This window comes from Alexandromys fortis, unplaced genomic scaffold, assembly GCF_014885135.2.
Source record: "Alexandromys fortis isolate MF-2015 unplaced genomic scaffold, M_Fortis_MF-2015_v1.1 scaffold_176, whole genome shotgun sequence".
Lineage (NCBI taxonomy): Eukaryota > Metazoa > Chordata > Mammalia > Rodentia > Cricetidae > Alexandromys > Alexandromys fortis.
Window position 1 is genome coordinate 213,169 of NW_026068070.1, and position 16,005 is coordinate 229,173.

General features: G+C 52.8%; 2 protein-coding genes across 5 annotated transcripts; one reads left to right on the forward strand and one right to left on the reverse strand.

The window, feature by feature from the left end:
- Positions 1-625: 625 nt before the first annotated feature.
- Positions 626-6,032, forward strand: Amigo1 (adhesion molecule with Ig like domain 1). Of its 2 annotated transcripts, none has more exons than XM_050120970.1 (2): positions 626-952; positions 1,378-6,032. In XM_050120970.1, the coding sequence occupies exon 2, from the start codon at positions 1,477-1,479 to the stop codon at positions 2,956-2,958; it is 1,482 nt and encodes a 493-aa protein (XP_049976927.1). In that variant the 5' UTR covers positions 626-952; positions 1,378-1,476; the 3' UTR covers positions 2,959-6,032. The 2 variants fall into 2 exon arrangements, with proteins under 2 accessions (XP_049976927.1, XP_049976928.1); XM_050120971.1 differs by having other exon boundaries at positions 1,413-6,032.
- Positions 6,033-12,049: 6,017 nt separating this feature from the next.
- Positions 12,050-15,859, reverse strand: Cyb561d1 (cytochrome b561 family member D1). 3 transcript variants are annotated; one of them, XM_050120977.1, is made up of 3 exons: positions 15,739-15,859; positions 15,109-15,146; positions 12,050-14,751 (listed from the first exon to the last, which is right to left on the reverse strand). In XM_050120977.1, the coding sequence occupies exons 2-3, from the start codon at positions 15,118-15,120 to the stop codon at positions 14,248-14,250; spliced, it is 516 nt and encodes a 171-aa protein (XP_049976934.1). In that variant the 5' UTR covers positions 15,121-15,146; positions 15,739-15,859; the 3' UTR covers positions 12,050-14,247. The 3 variants fall into 3 exon arrangements, with proteins under 3 accessions (XP_049976934.1, XP_049976932.1, XP_049976933.1); XM_050120975.1 differs by having other exon boundaries at positions 15,606-15,757; XM_050120976.1 differs by lacking the exon at positions 15,109-15,146 and having other exon boundaries at positions 15,739-15,822.
- Positions 15,860-16,005: the final 146 nt, after the last annotated feature.

Below are 16,005 nucleotides of genomic sequence, written 5' to 3' on the forward strand. Positions count from 1 at the left end.
GATGAGGAGAGGGGGAGCACAATGGGTTGTCCGTGGAAGGAAGGACACACCTCCCAAAGACACTCGTGCCCAGCAGGCTTGCAGGCCATGGAGCTGTGTGCTCTTCAGTGGTACTCCAGGGTGTATGGACTAGTGGCATCAAGAATGGAGGAAAACACAATAAAGCTCTTTCCCCCAATTTTTGGGACTTCACAAGCTCCACAGGGAAAAATCAGGAGGAACGTCAAAAAACGAGACTAAAGAATTTCCCGCCAACCCTGAAGAGCGGGAGTCGAGCCAGATTCCTTTAATTAGGAAAATTAAAAGACGTGTGACGCTTCTTGCACCGGAGTCAATTCGCTGGCTCCAGCGAACTCGCTCCAGTTAGACTTAACTTTTCCTGCCAGCGGGTTTGAGCAGGAGGAGAGGTACTGGGGCTTGATGAGGATGGAGAAAGGGGAACAAGAGAGGAGAGGTGCTTAAGGAGCCTCGGTGGCTAGCTCTGTGCCAGCACAGATTCGCAGAGGAAGTGACCCCTGAGCCAGCGACCCGCGTGTCCGCCGGGAGCCGGAGACAAACACACGCACGTGCGCCCCGCCCCCGCCGCGCGCACGCGCCCCAAGGCTCTGGCGGCGGCGGCGGGCGCGCGCGCGGTGCTCGCTGCCCCCACGCTGCTCCCTCGGCTGGGATCGCGGCGTCTCCCGCTCGCCGCACTGCTCCACGCCTGGCCAGTGGATCCGGAGGCAGCAGTCGTGCGTGGGCTCGGGAGGACGGGCGCGGCGGTCAAGGCGAGGCGGCGGCGCGGGTGGACAGCGCGGAACCCAGCAAGTTCCTCAACGCAGGCGATGTCGCCGGGCGCGGGCCCCTGCTTACGCCGGGCGCCGTGACAGGCCGGCCCGGGAGGCGCGGACGGGGGAGGCCGCGACGGAGCTCCCGGACTGGCCATGGGCTGAGACGCATCCTCGCAGAGCAGGTGCAGTGACCGGAGGTTCTGGGGAGGGAGCCCGCGCCACAGGCCTGGGAAACCTTCGGCCCTTCCTAGCCCGGTACCTTGTTGACCTTCCCTGGGCTCCTCGGGAAAGGCCCTAATGACCCCGCCTCCAAACCTCGAGTGTGCAATCCCTGTGACACCCCACCACCACCGCCGCTGGTGACACGCTGTGCAGACCCTCACTCTAAACCCGCGACCCCAGCCCACGGGGCCTTTGCGCCAATGCCTCTAATGCCTAGTATTTTGAGCCCACAGTCTGCCGGCACTGTGCCTGGGAACTACCTGGGATCGCTTCCTCTTTCTGTTCGACCAAGGGGGTGGGGGCCGGGGTAGGAGGGGAAAGTGGGAGTGGTGGTCCACCTCTCCTGAGTCCTTGGTGACTACAAACCCATCTTCTTTCTCTCAAGCCTGTAGTGAAAGTGACCCTTCCATACTCCACCAGAACATGCCGGGGTGATTTCCTCCCAGATCTTCCGGTGGCCTTCTTCGCTCTCCCCAGTGACACTATGCAACCCCAGCGTGACCTGCGAGGCCTCTGGCTCCTGCTGCTCTCCTTATTCCTGCTCCTCTTTGAGGTAGCCAGGGCTGGCCGATCTGTGGTTAGCTGTCCCGCCAACTGCCTGTGCGCCAGCAACATCCTCAGCTGCTCCAAGCAGCAGCTGCCCAATGTACCCCAGTCTCTGCCCAGCTACACGGCACTTCTGGACCTCAGCCACAACAACTTGAGCCGGCTGCGGGCCGAGTGGACCCCCACCCGTCTGATGAACCTGCACTCGCTGCTGCTGAGCCACAACCACCTGAACTTTATCTCCTCCGAGGCCTTCATCCCGGTACCCAACCTGCGGTACCTGGACCTCTCCTCCAACCATCTTCACACGCTGGATGAGTTCCTGTTCAGCGATCTGCACGCCCTGGAAGTGCTATTGCTCTACAACAACCGCATCGGGGTGGTGGACAAGTATGCCTTTGAGGACATGGCCCAGCTGCAGAAACTCTACTTGAGCCAGAACCTGATCACTCGCTTCCCTCTGGAACTGATCAAGGATGGAAACAAATTACCCAAACTTATGCTCTTGGATCTGTCTTCCAACAAGCTGAAGAAGCTGCCGTTCACCGACCTGCAGAAGTTGCCAGCGTGGGTCAAGAACGGGCTGTACCTGCACAACAACCCCCTGGAGTGTGACTGCAAGCTCTACCAGCTCTTTTCGCACTGGCAGTACCGGCAGCTGAGTTCCGTGGTTGACTTCCAGGAGGATCTATACTGCATGTATTCCAAGGAGCTGCACAATGTCTTTAGTCTGGATTTCTTCAACTGCAGCGAGTACAAGGAGAGCGCCTGGGAGGCCCACCTGGGAGATACCTTGACCATCAAGTGTGACACCAAACAGCAAGGGATGACCAAAGTGTGGGTGACGCCAAGCAATGAACAGGTGCTAAACCAGGGGGCTAACGGCACAGTGACCGTGTCCGAGGATGGCAGCCTTCATTTTGAGAAGGTGCAGGCTGATGATGGCGGTGTGTACACCTGCTACGCCATGGGGGAGACTTTCAACGAGACACTGTCTGTGGAGTTGAAAGTGTACAACTTCACCTTGCACGGACACCATGACACCCTCAACACGGCCTATACCACCCTGGTGGGCTGTATCCTCAGTGTGGTTCTGGTTCTCATATACTTGTACCTCACCCCTTGCCGCTGTTGGTGCCGGGGTGTGGAGAAGCCTTCCAGCCATCAAGGGGATAGCCTCAGTTCTTCCATGCTCAGTACCACACCCAACCATGATCCCATGGCTGGTGGGGACAAAGATGATGGTTTTGACCGGCGGGTGGCCTTCCTGGAACCTGCTGGACCCGGGCAGGGTCAAAATGGCAAACTCAAGCCAGGCAACACTCTGCCGGTGCCTGAGGCAACAGGCAAGGGCCAACGGAGGATGTCAGATCCTGAGTCGGTCAGCTCGGTTTTCTCTGATACGCCCATTGTGGTGTGAGCAGGATAGGTTGGTGGGGAGGTTCTGCCCCAGGAGAGGCCGTGTTACCTCTGAGGGATAGGAGGGGATGGAAGAGAGGGCTGGCTGCCCAAGGGAGTGGGTTCTTCCTGACCACCAGGGAATTGGTCATGGGCACAAGAGCAGGCAAGACCCCAGTGACGGTGTGGATGCCGTGAGTTTCACATACGGATATATTAATCCTCAGGCAGACACCACACCCCTACCCAAAGCCTTGGCTATTCTCAGTGTGGTAGAGGAGGAGGGACGCGTCTGAGTTGGATGGGAATGAAGAAAGGGGTGAGGGGAAGAGCAGATTCCCTAAACTTTTTTGAGGTCATCCCTAGCTCCTTAAGAGAAAACCATTTGAAAAACAATTTTTTTTTCTGTCTCTGCCCACCCACACCTGTGAAGTTGTGTGTGTTGGGGGAGCTTCCACAGGAGCCATGCTGGGATGCTGCGGTATCTTCTCTGGTCAGGAAGTCACATTCAGAGCTAGTGGGGGTTGGAAACCTTTGGAAAATGAGTCAGGGAAAGATGGAGGCCTGGATCTATAGCACCGCCTAAAGCTGCTGTGAGACTCCTCGAGAAAGCCGTCCTCTTTCCCTGGGAGTCCTGAGTAGGTGGATTTTTGCAGGAGTCTGGCCTCTTGCCTGTTAGTCATGGCAGCAATATGGGATGTGGTGTCTATGCCTTGTCCCGGGGCAAGTGGCACAGATAGGTACAGAATGAATTAAGGGGTTCCTGTCATAGCGTAAAATATGTAGATAGGACATAAATTCCAGGTAAGCAAACTTCCTGGCTGGGAGAAAGCCTTGATTAGTATGTGACTCCCAGTGTATGTCTGTTGGGACCACAGTAGGGGATGCTGAAGGTAGAGCACTGTGGAAACCTGCCGCCAGTGTGGCCTAAGGGCCACTCTCCCTGACAGGATGAGGAAAACCAGCCTCTTCGATGTAGCAGACCTACCTGATTTTCTGTACGTGCCCTCTCTTCAGTCAACCTTCTAATCAACTCAGGTGGGGTTCTGAGCCTTCTACCTTATGCTGCTCCACAAAGGGAGGAGTCCAGTAAAGTCTGGTCCTGCTCAGTTAGACTAGGTCTGGAGTTAGGGCCCAGCATTTATGTCTCGCTGCCAATAAGGCTGCCTCCCTCCTGCTGCAAAGCTGAAGTGTGGGATTTTATTATCTGCAGGTTGGAACCTAGTCGTGTCTGTCCCAGAATGGCGCTACAGAGTGTGACTTAGAGTCCTGCCCTCCACACCAGTCTTGCAATAGAGGTGTAAGGGGCACGAAACTTTGAAAAGGAAGAGTTCCCCCAAACCATCCCTCTCAGTTGTGGGGGTGGGGATCAGTGCAGTTGTGGCTGTCAGAGAGAGACTTAAAAACAAACCCAGCCTTAGCTTCCATCCAGGCTTGCAAAATGCTTTGGGTACAAAGATAACTATACCCAGCACCCTTTGACCATCCTGCAAGCCCCAGAACTTTGGAAGGGGGGTGAGCAGGGCAGAGGTGAAAGTGTTGCCCAGCTTTGGTCTTTTTCAGTGTCTTTTCTTTCCCTTGTTTCCTGTAGTTGGAAGTTGTCCAGGTCCTCCAGTTTCCTGACCTGCTTTTTAGGTTCTAAGAGGTGTTGTTTACCTATGGTGCGGGCTGCTTAGTGCCAGGAGGGCCTGCCAGGCTGCCTATAAGGACCGGGGAAGAGAAACCAAAGTAAACATTGTCCCCCGTCTGCTCCTGGGATCTCAAGGCTGCTGTCCATCCTTTATTAGTAACCTAGTTTTGTCAAGAGAGAGGTGCAGCGATTCCCCTTAAGTAGTTGCATGCTCGTAGGTCTGCATGCTTGTAGGTCTGCATGCACACCAGCACCTTGACCTCCACCGGGACAGTGAGTCTGTGGCCCCCTCTAGAATGGCCTCCACCTGTGTGCACAACTTCTCACGCACAAGTTTCTTGCACTGTAGGAGAGATGGTGACCATGCCAGGCTTCTCCATTGCACAATCTCTTGTCCTTTAATTTCTGAACACCCTGAAGTTTACCTACATCTCCATGGCTCTGAATAACTCCTCTGCAGAGGTCAGAGTTAGGGGAACCACACGTTGAAGCCTTTGGGAGAAGGGGTGGGGAGGCCTCAGCTTTCGTCAGACTCTTCAGATGCCCTCCTTAAAGACTACACATATATGAGACAGGAAGCTCGAACCAGAGCAGCGAAGGACCCTAAAGGATGCTGGTCGTGGCTAAGCAGCTCTGAGTTGTTCTTCCTTTGTTACCTGTCCTGATAGACAAGGGTTGGAGAGGAACGCTGTCTGGTTGTGTTCCAAAGACTAATGGGGACTTTGTCACCAGAGGTCCAAGAGCCAGACCTCTGACCTCAGACTCATCAGGAAATGGGAAAATGTCTTGTTTGGCAGCTTCCTCTCTTGATACCATCTGGGGATGTGAAACTATTTCTGATGGAGGTCAAATGAAGTTTTCCTTTGGGGGCATTCCAGCTGAGCTCCTGAGGGCCAGGAGGGCCATTGTCTTTGTAAGTCCTACTCTGTAGCCCCAACTCTCCCTACTACGTCTGCTAACTTGGGCCCTAGGTCAAAACACCTGGAGGACATGTCTGGACACCACCAGGACATTTAACTGACTGGTCTCTTGTGGTTTCAGTTCACTCTCTCCTTGTAGGGGGTATGTATGTGTATCTGTATCCCACATGTATGATCCCATTAGACCTCGGAAAGAAAGCTGACAAGTGTAGATACAAGAAAGGCTGACCTTCACCCCACATGCACCCACAAACTGTGTCTCCCAGGAGGGAGATGCAGGTGTCTCTGGAGACAGGGTGTCACAGGGCTCTACAGTCGGTGATCTTTTTCTTTACTGAATGTATGGGGCCCCTGGAAGAGGCCAGGAAAGGGTAGACCCATCTGGGGAGAAAGCCAACTTTCCGGTTTTGTGTGTGTTCTTGCCTCTGTAATTCCTCTCTCCTCTGTCTAGGACTCTTCCCCCACTGTGTATACCAGGCTGGCAAACCTCGGAGCCAACAGGCTCTGTAACTAGACAGTGACCATTAAACCTGGCTTGAGTCTCTGCTCTGGCAGTTTGTGGATGGTTTATTTATCTTAGCCTGTGGGCGGGACCAGCACACTTCAAAAGGGCGTGACGTATCTAAAGAGAATCTTCTAAGTGTTGCTGTCTGCATCGTCTAGAAATTAAATGTAAAATAGGTATCATCCAAGTATTAAGATAGACAAGAGAATGGCAGACTTTTTCTTACAAGCCAGACAGTAAATATTTTGGGCCTTAGAGGCTCCACCATTTCCTCAGCCTCAACTGCACGGCTCTAGCAGACAAATGCCCACAAACAGTAAGTAGATGAACAAGTGTGGTTCTGTCCCGGTGTGGTAATCTGTTTGTTAGAGTAAAATGCCCAAGACAGGGTGATTTATGAGGAAAAAAAAGGGTTACTTAGCTTACAGTTTGGAGGATTAAAGGCCAAGATCTGGAGTCTTTGTTGTGCACGTCAGGAGGGCCTCATGGTGTATGACATCACAGTAACGGGAGGACATGCAGAAGAGATCACGTGCTGAGACGGGAGGCAAGAAAGATTCAGGGGTCTGTTGCTCTTCTTATAACAGCTTGCTCTTAAGAACAAATCCAGGCTCCTTTGAGAACTACAGTAATGTCTTCTAAGGGTGATGCCCCCAGTGACCTAATTATCTCACTAGACCCTCTGTTGTAAAGGTTCCACCTTTCAGCTCTACCACCCTGGGGTCCAAGCATCTAGGACATGAATCTTTTAGGAACTCATTCAAACTGCTGCCAAAATATAACATCCAGTGAAATTTTACTTGTGGGCATTAAAATGTTAATGTCTTTTGAATTTGTTTCAACAAGTTAAAAAAAAAAAGTCAAAGTTACCAGTCTTACAGACCACACAAAAATCAGGCAGGGGAGCCGGGCGGTGGTGGCACACACCTTTAATCCCAGCACTCGGGAGGCAGAGGCAGGCAGATCTCTGTGAGTTCGAGACCAGCCTGCTCTACAAGAGCTAGTTCCAGGACAGGAACCAAAAGCTACTGAGAAACCCTGGCTCGAAAATAAAAAAAAAAAAAAAAAAAAAATTAAATAAATAAAAAAATAAATTAAAAAAAAATCAGGCAGGGGTTCTGCCCCACAGCCATAGTTTCCCTACCGCTGAGAGAGCCTCAGAAGCAGCGTCACAGTGCCTGAGCAAGCGAGAGTGCAGATACCCTGGGCTAGAGCTAGTACACATGACGATTGTCTAAATCCCCAAGGAGGAGTTTGCTTCCCTGCAGGCTTCTCTTGAAAGGCCAGATCAAGCTTCCTAATTGGTACAATGGCAAAATGCTCGGGTTGGGTGGTGGCTTTTTTTTTTTTTTTAAACGGTGGGAAACAGCTCACTTTCATGAAATTTTGATTATTACCAGGATATTTTCATCTTGGGCTAAAAGCATATTCATCTAATGGGTATGTTAATACTCAATGACTTCTTCACGAGCAGTAAGTATTCTGCAGCATAGAAAAAAAAAAGATGGAATTTTTACTTTTTCTTATAGACGTACCCTGTCAGAAACTGAACTGGGTTATACCCTGACTAGGCCTCTTGGGGCTTCTGTAAGGGACTGTCCTGGTAGATCCCAAGAGGGTGAGGTCTAGGCCCTTACCACCCTACACGGATCTCAGCTGATCTTAGAAGCTAAGTAGGGTCGATCCTGGTTTGTACTTGGATGGGAGACCAGAGAGGAGAAGAGATCTAATACCCTAACCTCTTCTGTGTATGAAATTGAACCACTGCAGTCCTCTTCTGTCTGGGAAGTTGTCTTTCTCACTTTGGGAGGAACTCTGCCAGTCCCATCAAGTCAGCAAGTGAAATACAGATGTCGAGGTCAGAGCTCTCCCATAGTCCACCTCTGTGTATTTTCTGTTTTACAAAGTTGCCTTTGCTCTGGCTGAGCCCCTGGTTGAGAGGACCGTGCTGGTCGAGAGCAGGCCGAGAAGACTGACTGCGTTCTCCTTCTCCCCTTACGTTTTCTGAGCTCTCTCGCCTTCCAAACCTGTATCTCTTCTGCTTTTTCTGCTCATCCCACTGCTAAGCTACAAGCTTCCTGGATCGTGGTTAGGCTATGCAGTTTGTCTGTCGGGTCTTGCAAGACTTTGCCTCATCCCCTCAGACAGCACTTCAGGGGGAACAGAGAAGGCCGATGTGCCAGAATGAGAGTCCAGTGCATGGGCTAGCCTAGTCTTTCTTCCACCTGGTCTCTCAACTCCTCCCCTTTCTGTATTTGTACCACTTATCTTGTCTCCTAGGCAACCGATGGTGATGCTGTACTTTCCCCACCCACATGGCAAAAAAAGCTCAGGCCCTGCAGTAAGGACAGTTGGCTTTTTTGGTCAGGCCCCAGGGAGTCTGTGCTAGCTGCTTCCTCTCCCAGGGTTTTGAAAGAGAAGGCTAAAACTGCCAGTCAGGCCCTTTCATCACGCTCAGACACTGACGGGCAGAAGATATCAAATGGCCAAGATCCTTAGAAGTGTCCTGAGGCCTTCCCTTCCGGTGTGTGCCAGCCTGATTACTGTCCCTGGAGCACAGAGGACACAGAACTATGGCCTGAGCACCATCCTTCAGTGAACCAGGCGACACAGTCCTGCTAGGCGACGTGGGCACTGGCATAAATAAGGTGATGTGCACCGGGGCTGGAGGGGACTGGAGCCAGGCAGTGCTGTGCACTTCTTTCCCCTCACGCCCACGGCTCCCTCACTTGGTTTGGTTTACCTTAGGTGTGGGTCTCAGTGTCACTCCAAGGCCACACTGCTAGATAACTGAGAACCTATTCCAAAGACAGGGTGCCAGCAGCCACTCCTGTCACCAGCTACACAAAACCAACCCCCAGATACCATAGACTAGCCTGAAATGGTCCTTCATCTGCTCCAAGATGGATCAAAAGCCTCGTTGGGAAATTCTGACGGTTGCGGGCTGATTAATAATGAATGGCTGTTCTCTGAGCACATCTGTGACCAGCCAAGCTTTCTGGGATAAGGCGGTCCTACCAGAGCTCATTTGTTTGCCTGAGCCCTGACCAGTGCTGCCCATCTACTTCCAACCCTCCCTCCAGGGCAGTTCTGGGGGGCCCTGACCTTCCACCTTGAGGTACTGTCTTCTTTGTGCCATTTTGGCAAGAATGGCTAAGGCTAGACTAGTGTTTCATTCCTGGATCCTAGGGTAGAAAAACAATTAAGATAAAAAAGACAAATGTTCAAGCCTGCGTGCTACTGTTGGTTCTGCTTGCCTTCATCTACTCTGGGCCAAATGCTGCCTGCCCTCAGACAAATGGAATGGAAAGTGTCCTTCCTCTTAACTATGAAAGTTTACATAGAATTGCTTTGTGTGTGCATTGTGTGTGTGTGTGTGTGCATACGCGCATGTGTGTATGAGTGCTTGTGTGATAATTCCAGCAAAGCATTTTCATGAGAGGAGACTATGGTCTTACTCCAAGAGCCTAAGACAGGAAAGGGAACCTTAAGCTGTGGACCCCTGAAAGCCAGAAGACATGTGCCTCACAGTACCACATCCCCAGTCCTTAGAGCATAGGCCTGATGCGGTAGGACACTGCTTGTTCATTTCCCCACTGCCCAGACTCCTGAAATAACCACACAGAAACTGTATCAACTAACAGCATACAGAGGGGAATCCCACATCAGCCTGAGGCTACAGAGGGGAAACGGTCAGGGTGTTGTGCAGTGGTCACCACTATTTTTTGTTTGTTTGTTTTTTGAAACAGGGATTCTTTGTTTAGCCCTGGCTGTCCTGGAACTCACTTAGTAGTCCAGGCTGGTCTTGAACTCATAGAGATCTGCCTGCCTCTGCCTCCTGAGTGCTGGGATTAAAGGTGTGCACCACCATGTCTGGCTGTAGTGATCACTACTATTGGTCCTCCCTTTCTCTGTGCCCTACTCTTCCTTTAGAAGGGCAGAGTTAGGAAGGAGTGATTTAGATAAGTTACAGCCAAAGCCCTGGGCTGAGACCTTACTCTTCCGATAAGACCTGGAGCAAGCTGTAGGGACGCAGATCTGCCATCAGCCCTATGGCTCGACCACACTGGGCAAGCACTATGTAAGACAAACCTCAATAACCATGATCTTGGTGGCCCCTCTCGCAGGGAGATAGGATGACCTTGCATCCAAAAGTAAGAAACGTGACTGTTACATGGCCCCCAGAGCCCCCGAGGTTTGGGTCCCCCTGAGCATCATCTCCCACAGTTTATTGCCTCCTTAGGAGGCATAAAGCCAGGCTCAGGAAGAGAAAAGGACAGAACAACCCATCTGCTTTCCATTTGTTTAATGCTTTGAACCTTGTTCCCTTGTCTAGCCCTCACAACATCCCTATGAGGTAGGATGAGAAGCAAACAGTCTGTCCGTGCCACCCAGTGTCAGGAGCTGAGACACTCATACAGCAACCTTGCCAGTATCCAGCTGGCACACCTTTCCGTTCACGACACACAGGTTCTCTGTGCCAGTCACAGACAAGGGTCTTTGGGGTGGGTACTAACCCAGAGACTTCCTTGTGCTCTGAACTTGCTTAAGGGCATTCAGGTGGAGTGTCCCACAGAGGTCAAGGTAAGTACACCAAAGTTCTAGAGGTCTGGGGTCATCAGCTTCCACAGCCATGGTGGTCTCAGATGAGCATTCTGCCTTCTCTGTGTGCCCTGGCTCACTGCTTACTCTCAGAGAAAATCCTCAGGCATGGTCAGGCAGCAAGAATCCCAATTCCCTCTCCCACAGCGCCTTCCCATGCTGTTACACTCCAAAACCCAGGGAGAGGGGGGGAAGGTGAAGGCTGGCTGACTCAGCCTGCAAGTGCTTAGAGATCTGGAGCTGAAAGGCCCCGGCACCATTCAACTAATGATTATTATTAACTCTGAACAGGCCTTGGCACAGCAGCCAGCTGGCTCAGGGGGGAATGCCTGGATCTCCCACAGTGAGGTTTGAAAAACAAGACCCACGGCAGCCCAGCCGTGCATGGGGGTGGAAAGGTGGGGACAATGAGACGGGGCAGGCCAATGTCACGGAGGAAAGGTGGCCTGCCTTGGGAGGGGGAGAGCAAGCACAGGCTGACGAGTGATCGCAGCCTGGCTTGCATGGGGATGCCAGCCAGAGAAGGAAGCAGGAGTTCTGAGGCTGAACTCCTGTCACTCATTCACTGCCACCCCCAGCCCCAATGGGACCCCAAGGGAGGATCCAGGAACAAAGGGGCTTCTGAGAGGGCTCCAAACCTGAACAGTATGCCGGTTACCATTTGGATTTAATACAAAACTATCTTTCTAATGCCCTCAAGGTTGAATCTGAGTATAATCAAGCTTGGAACACAATCAAATATGGAATCAGGACTTAGCACGATATGGAAATTTGTACAAATGATGGGCGACTTTTAAATCTTGAGCATCCTGAGTATCATCCCCCACCCCACTTTCAAAAGCAAAACAGGCTGACTGCTAGCAGCTTCCCCTAGTCAAGGAACACTGGAAAAGGACAGTCACGTCCCCTCCCCCCATGGTCTCTGCCTCTCTGCCAAGAAGCCCAGGTAGTATCCAGACACTGGAAGATACAAAGAGGAAGGGGCAGACAGTGGGAAGAGGGAGCACACAGCCAGCAGGCATATGCAGCCGGCAGCCACAGATCCCAGCTGGAGGAAGAGTACCCTGGCACTGAGGTCTAATGGTTATCCAGCTGCTGCCCCAGGATGTGAGGGGCAGGTGGTGAAGGAGAAGTGGAAAGACAGGAGGGGAGGGAATTCCCGCCCCCCACCCAAATCTGGCCTACCAGCAAGAAGGGCTCATCCTGGTGACCTGCTCCCTATACTGCGGTCAGATCCCTAAGCAGGAGGCCACTGCTACCTGTGCCCTCCTCTCTGCTCTGCACCGATGCCCTCCAGGCCCACTGGTCAGAGGAAGCGACAGCTGGGTCCCTTCTTCCTGCAGAATATAAATGACTCCCCTTCTTCCCGGGGCTGGGAATAGACATCAGATGGCACAGCCCACGCAAACTGCCGGCTGTCAGCACGCCTGCCCGCCCGCCCGCCCACCAGCCCCCGCACCACCTGGGAAGAGGCAACACCTCAGGCAGACTCAGGCTTTCCGGCATCGCCTCTATCTCTGAGAATGAGCTGCTGAACCTTACCTGGCCCACCCTGGGGAGCCCCCAGCACGGGCCTTGATATGGGAAGGAGACAGAGCCCTACATCAAAGTGACCCTAGTGAGACCCTCTTTCATGTGGCCCAGTAACCATTCCACGCTTAAAGCACACTGGACAGCTTGAGAGGGAGAGCAGGCGTTGAAAAAGACAAGAATGGTTTCCCTCTGCGCTGCAGGAGCCTCTGTTCAGTAAGCTGTATTTAGACAACTTATGAGAGATGCTATCTCCCTGAGGAAAAGCACAGTGAGGGCCACTAAGAGGCCACTTCAGCCCTAGGGTCCCCATCCCCATACTATTGAATCCCACCCGCCTAATTTCTGAGCTACCTGGAGAGGAGGCCTTAAATCTTCAGAGGATCCGAGACATAGAACAGATACTTCTCCTTTGTCTGTGCTCAAGCCCCTATACTGCAGGCCTCCCATAGTTTCTGATGGGCTCTGCCTCCCAGGAAGAAAGCTGGGTGAGGACATTTCCTGGCTCAGCAATCTCTACTCCTTATTAGGATCTATAAAGGGTTTGTCTCCTGGACTGACCCACACCACAGCTAAGCGGTTTGACATCCAGTCCTCACCGCTAAGGATGCTCTGAGGAACTCAGCTGGACCAAGGAGGTATCTTGGCAGGGAAGAGAGCCCAGTTGTTACCAAAATCATCCCACTCCTAAGCCAAGGGGCTGGCAGGGAACAGCTAAGGAAAACTTAAATGGCCAGAAGGGAAGGACAACCAGGGAGACACCGAGTTCCTTGAACTAGCTCTTGAAATAGGAGCGGCGGGGCTGCGTCCCCAGCACCCCGGCCGCCTGCTAGCTCATGCCCGAAATAACAACACACAAATTGTATTCTTTTAAACACTGCTTGCCCATTATATCTAGCCTCTTCTCGGCTAACTCTTGCACCTGGACTAGCCCATTTCTAATAATGTGTGTAAGCACCCCAAGGTGCGCTTACCAGGAAGATTCTAGCCTACGTCCATCCTGAGTCGGAGCTGCCTGGGAGAGCGAAGCAGGGCCTCTGCTCCAGAGAGCAGAGCTGTCGAGTCTACCCGGGAGAGCTAAGCATGGCGTCTCCCTGGAACTAGCTCTTGTAGACCAGGCTGGCCTAGAACTCACAGAGATCCGCCTGCCTCTGCCTCCAGAGTGCTGGGATTAAAGGCGTGTGCCACCACTGCCCGGCCACTCCCTGGTTTTTATTTTGTTCCGAAAGCCTAAGAATAGTTCCCTGGAGCAATGTGCTAAGTAAATACTCTAAGTCCTACAGGCAGTGTCAGATGCCCTGAGAATGAATGTCGAGAGAATGCCCAGACTCTACAATCTAGACCCAGAGGTAGCCTGAAGGAAGTTCTTAGCTGAGCTAAGGAGGCCAGGAGTCTGGGGCTTGGTTAAGGACAATGCCCTTCTGTTCCTCCAAAGAACTTTAAAGTGACTTTAGTGCCTTTACTATCTTATTGTCTAGGGGACCCTCAACTCGGTCCCTTTTTTCCATGATTCGTGGCCCTTGTTCCTTGGCTCAAGAGTGGAGCCAGCACAGATTTCTGAAGGATGCAGGTATAGAGTTGTCCTTCCAGGGGAGTGAAGGAAGCATGGAGGAGAGAATTACATCCTGAGCTGTTCACATGGTCCAGAGCTAAGGGGGTATTCAGTAACATCAATCTGCCAGACACTGAATGTTAAAGGATGCGGAAACTGAGGTCCTGAGATATGGAGCTTGTCTAAGGGCGACTGTACAGCACAGCCAAAGAGACCACGGGCTCTCCACAGTACTGCCTTTCCAAAGGGACCCCGATATCTGTCTGTGGCTGTCATTCATAACCAACAGGAACTCCACAAGCAAATAGTATCACCACCGTCACCATCAGCACCACCACCTAATACTTTTGTATCCCATCAAGGTGAGGCTTCAGGTTCTCCAGAACCTTCCACTTGCACCCAGTAGTACATTTCCCCCATTGGAGCCCACCAGATCATCCCTCAGCAGTAACAGCTAGGGTTTCTGCACCCTGTGGCTCAACCACGCAGTGCAAAACATCGTCTGCCTCTGAGGTGTGCCAAGGAACTGCTGAAGTCCAAGAATCCCGCCTAGGCTCAGAGTCTGGAGGCATTCACATTTCCACTTTCTTCCTTGGCAAGTAGGAGCTGGAGATCTGGTGCATGATCACCAGGGCTGGGTACACCGGTAGTGCCAGGCACAGGTACCAGGCTGCACCTTTAATCTGGGCCTGGAACCACACTGAGTACATGCCCAAGAGCACTGTTACTGTAGCCATCAGGTAGACGACCAGGCCGCAGGTCAGATGGTAGAGCTTGAGACGAGCCACCCTTGAGACCCGGGCTGCCCGCGGACAGAGGAGGCCGAGCCCACACAGTGCCTGTCCCGCAGTGGCCACGAGTGTCAGAACTCCTATCCAGCTGTGCCAGGACACCATATGGGACAGCTCGCTGCGGATCTTGCTGGAGATGATAAAGCCCAAACCCAGGATAGCGCAGAGGATGGCCATGGTCTGCCCTGCCCAGTGCAGTCGAATCCGGGTCTTTCGAGAGCAGAAGAAGAACAGGGAGTGCTCAGGTGAGAGGAGTAGGATAGCTTCAGCCATGCAGAGACAGAACTGTAAACACAGAAGGTCAGTGAACCTCTGCTCTGCCTGGGGCCCGAGAAAAAGGAGGTCTTATCCCACGTCCAGAAAAACATGGGAGCTTAAAGGGACTTCCTGCCTCACACGCGCCCTTTCTGGACCACAGAACAGCAAGACCTTGATAACATCCCTCTCACTTCTTCCTTTCAGACCCTCGAGGAGAAACAGCCCCTCCCCAAATCAAGCCCCTGATAGTTTACTACATTTCCCCCAATCCTATAGGTTTCAGGGAAAGATGAAGCCTTCTTTGACCCTATCTCTCTGATCTTTAGAAAGGCTGAAAAACTGAATGCTTTCCCCAAGGGTTAAGGTAAGTATATTCAAACTCACCGCCAAGGCCATGAACACAGGGTGCCAGGAGAAAAGACCTAAGTAAGAATCAAAGAGAGCAGGCTGACAGCTGGACATCACTGATATTGCAAAAATCTGGCCACAAGGGAAAGGTCAGCATACCGTCTCAAGCCTAAGCAAGAATCAGGAACTCACCGCAAAGGGGTAGCGGCCAAGGGGCCCTTATACCACCTTGGCCTGAGTTCTGCATCTGCTGCCAGCCCAGTCCTAGAGTAGACCTTAGTCTGTCCGAGACCCTCCCCGCGCCTTTCCATAAGGGACCTCATTCTAAGGAAGTGTCAGTTCTGTCTTTTCAAGTCCCACCCTCCCAGGATTTCCGGGGACCCACCCACTACGCCTTTACAACCACTCCTCGACCCGCCCCTCCTCAGCTGAGGGTCTAGGTTTCTCGTATCCGAGCGTGCCCAAAGCAGCCCCTCCAGCACCTAGGCTCCGCCCCCTCTCATAGCCCCGCCCCTCCCTCCCCGCACACTCACTGGTTCCTGGCCGGGACAGCACAGTCAGAAAGATGGTGAAGCCCAAAGCTATCAGGTGCGCCAAGATCCCACTGCCTCTCCGCAGCCAGCGGGTCAGTCTCGGCTCCCTCGCTGGAGCGGGAACCAGACCTACCTCCTCGAGCTGCATGGCAATGCCAAGCCGGCCGGTACAGTCCAGCAAACAGAGGCTTCTTCCGGGTTTGCAATCGCGGAGGCGGCGGCGGCTACAGGAGAGGCTCCTCCCCGGGGAGGCTTCGGGGCCGTGTGGCGGAGGCGCCCACAGCGCCCTCTGCAGACTGGGGGGGAAGCGCTTCGGGCCCCAAAGGGCGGCTCCCGGAAACCTCCATTGACCTAACCGAGCTCCCAACCCACCTTCATTTCTACTTTTGTATCTACAAGG

Coding starts and splice junctions, on each gene's coding strand:
- Cyb561d1 (XM_050120975.1), bottom strand. CDS start 15,753: ATGCAGCTCGAGGAGGTAGGTCTGGTTCCCGCTCCAGCGAGGGAGCCG. Junction 15,147..15,605: donor GCTGTCCCGGCCAGGAACCA/GTGAGTGTGCGG, acceptor ATTCTTACTTAG/GTCTTTTCTCCTGGCACCCT. Junction 14,752..15,108: donor CTGTGTTCATGGCCTTGGCG/GTGAGTTTGAAT, acceptor CTGTGTTTACAG/TTCTGTCTCTGCATGGCTGA.
- Amigo1 (XM_050120970.1), top strand. CDS start 1,477: ATGCAACCCCAGCGTGACCTGCGAGGCCTCTGGCTCCTGCTGCTCTCC.